This window comes from Scomber japonicus, unplaced genomic scaffold (assembly GCF_027409825.1).
Source record: "Scomber japonicus isolate fScoJap1 unplaced genomic scaffold, fScoJap1.pri scaffold_475, whole genome shotgun sequence".
Classification (NCBI taxonomy): domain Eukaryota; kingdom Metazoa; phylum Chordata; class Actinopteri; order Scombriformes; family Scombridae; genus Scomber; species Scomber japonicus.
Window position 1 is genome coordinate 16,405 of NW_026518538.1, and position 3,144 is coordinate 19,548.

General features: G+C 42.5%; 1 protein-coding gene across 1 annotated transcript in view; it reads right to left on the reverse strand.

The window, feature by feature from the left end:
• Positions 1-207: 207 nt before the first annotated feature.
• Positions 208-3,144, reverse strand: part of LOC128354709 (ceroid-lipofuscinosis neuronal protein 6 homolog) — a gene marked incomplete at its 5' end in the record, with an annotated part of 11,929 nt that continues 8,992 nt past the window's right edge. The window contains one exon of the mRNA XM_053314885.1: positions 208-379. Coding sequence (XP_053170860.1) covers positions 208-379 — 172 coding nt within the window. The remainder of the gene's footprint in view (positions 380-3,144) is intronic.

A 3,144-nucleotide genomic window follows, 5' to 3' on the forward strand; every position in this document is an offset into this window, starting at 1 on the left:
TTTTCTGGCTTTTTGTTGTTTTTTTTTAAAAAGCTTCACATAAAAGTTGGACTATGATTCAGTTACACTCTACTATTGCCCCCTCCTCTGCTAATATAACCTCTGAGAGTCACTCCCAGAGCAGCAGAAATCCATTATTCATCCCTTCACACTCTCACAGCTGCAGAGCGTATAGCATCCGGTTCCTTCTACATGTACTCGGAGTCATCAGAGATCTGCATCTGTGTTGTGGTGGTGGTGGAGGTGGAGGTGGAGGTGGAGGGAGTAGACGGCTCGAGGCTGCGGGACGTAGATCAGACCTGGGTGCTTCTTCCTCAGATCGCTGTCGTTCCACAGATAGGAGACCCAGACCGCCACCAGGACCAGAGCTGTAGAGAAACTACAAACCAGAACTCCTTCACAAGTGTCTCAATCTATTGATCTGCTGCTGAATCATACAGAGTGTCCATAAAGTCTCTTCACAATAAAAAAAAAATCATTACAAAAGCAACTGATGAGATATGTTAATCAGATTTGTTCTATGTACTCAGTGGTTATCAAAGTTTTTAATCACATTGCATTTGTGTATTTCAGGTTCTGTTAAATAAACCCTTAAAAAATGGCTACTCCTCAAGAAAAGGCACAATTTGTATCATGGTTTATTGAAACTAAATCTTTCGATGGGGTTATGTTAAAGTCCGTGTAAAGTAAGAATAAATATGTGTTCTGAGTTTGACATACCACAGAAAAGTGTGTTGTTAACCACCCTGCCAAATTTGAATGATTTAAAAAAATTGCCAAATATATGAAATTAGGCTTCAAAGTTGTGTAAAAATCAGCCTCTTTCTCTGCTCCCAAACGCTGTGGGCGTGACCGCCGAGTCCGCTGAAACCCCGCCCCCTACCACGAGTCACCTGTCAATCAAAGTCACCACCTCTACCAGAAATATGGACGCTAAGTCTGAGAGCTTTCTGCTGCTAACTCAGCAGCTAGCTCGCCGGCTAACTCGGTGGCTAACTCAGCTAACTGGCTAACTGTAGTAGCAGAATTTTCATTTTAAATCTCAGCAACTTTTCTTTGATTTTTTTCTTTTCCTTCTTCACAACTACAGCACTGTTTTTACAGTGTTTCAACCACAAATTTTCAGAGTTTCAAATTTGGCATTGTATTATCCCACAGTATAATTTTGCTATCCAGTCTCGAAACCTTGTACATGGTGATCTGAAAAAAACTCTTAAAATAAAATCTGAAACTCTGAAAATAATGGTGCTCATATAGAGTCGTATTAAATGAGGCAAAAAAAAAACTTCAACATCTACTCCTCATTTTGTGATACTTTCCACAGACTTTATGAAAGCCCTGTATTTCTGTCATCTGACCATAATTACATTTAGTCACATTTTATGGTACATATCATTAATTTTCTTCATCTCAGTCTGTTCTGTTCCCAGCAGCACAACTCTCTCCAGACTGAAAAACCCCAACAACCTCTGCAGGAATTATTATGATCCTCTCTCTTCTCCTCCAGCGCTACCAGCAGGTATTTAGATATTTATGGATCAGAGTGAGATACGAGGATACGAGGGAGGGGGGAAGCCATCGATAGCACAGGAGTAAGGTGCAGTTATAAAGATGTGTATGCCTATATGTAGCCTACATCATGTGTATGCCTGCAGGTTGGTGTCACTATATTTGGGGACGATTCGGCACCAGGGGAAGAAATCCAGGAATAAACACAAGATGGCTAGAAGAAGAAACATGCCTCCAGGAAAGAGAGAAGCGATGGAACAAAGGTACTACTGAAAGATTTATGATGGGTTTTGTTTACACTTCCAGGAATGTTTGGATCCTCCTCCTTTCTGCATGTTCGGAAGCAATACCTTGTCATTTCAAAGGGGGGGGGGGCAAATAATTATATTTGGTAACTTCTGTAAATATCCCAAAATATCCTTCCTTCCTTCCTTATTTCCTCTGTCCTTCCTTCCTTTCCTTCCTTCCATCTGTTCTTCCTCCCTCCCTCGTTCCTTATTTCCTCTGTCCTTCCTTTCCTTCCTTCCATCTGTCCTTACTTCCATCTGTTCTTCCTCCCTCCCTCCTTCTCTCCTCCCTTCCTTCTTTCCTTCCTCCATCCCCCTTTCTTCATCCTTCCTTCCTTCCTTCCTTCCATTCTTCCTCCCTTCATTCCTCCCTTCCTCCCTTCCTTCCTTTCCTTCCTTCTTTCCTCCCGCCTACCTTCCTTCCTTCCTTCCTTCCTTCCATTCTTCCTCCCTTCCTTCCTCCCTTCCTTTCAATGAGTGTCCTATAAAGGGGTTAAAGAGCTATATTGGCTATACTGTACTACAGACTGCTAGAGTTGCAGCAGCTTTGAATTCAGACATCTGGGTCGGCATAAAAACACATATAAACTCTCATTATGACCTTTGACCTTTGCTCTCACTGGTTTAAATGAGGAACGTGTTGGCTGGCGGGCGGCAGCTCATAGAAACTGTCACTGATTCATTCTGTGAGTGACTTTATGATCAAATGAAACTTGTCTTATTGTTGGTTTGTGTGTCTGTATTCGACCAAAGATCATCTAGAAAGGGAAGAAGCTCCACTCTGTAACAATCAGAGAGGATTATAGATCCAGTAACTCCAACAGAGTGAGATGTCTGTTAAACTTTTATTCATATCAGATCAATAATTTAATAAATCCACTAGTTTTGAATCTGGATTTTCAGGTTTTTGTTGAAGTAACTTGAGACAAATAAAGTGTACCTATCAAATCAGCATCACATATCTTCTGCTTGTCTGTTGTTGGTTTCGTTGAGTTAGCCACTGAGCTAGCGACAACAAGCTCTCAGACGTAGCATCCATGTTTTTCTGGTAGAGGTGGTGACTTTGATTGACAGGTGACACTTGGTAGTGGGCGGGTCTGAAAATAGCATAAAACCCGCCCCTGCTGCTGTAGAGGTATAAATACATTCAGCACACACTACTACTACTACAGTCTACAGTTAGCTAGTTAGTTGAGCTAGCCACCGAGTTAGCCACTGAACTAGCCACTGAGTTAGCCACCCGAGCTAGCCGCTGAGCTAGCAGCAGAAAGCTCTCAGACGTAGCGTCCATGTTTCTGGTAGACATGGGCGATTTTAGACAGGGGCCAGGGGGGCCAGGGCACCTGTT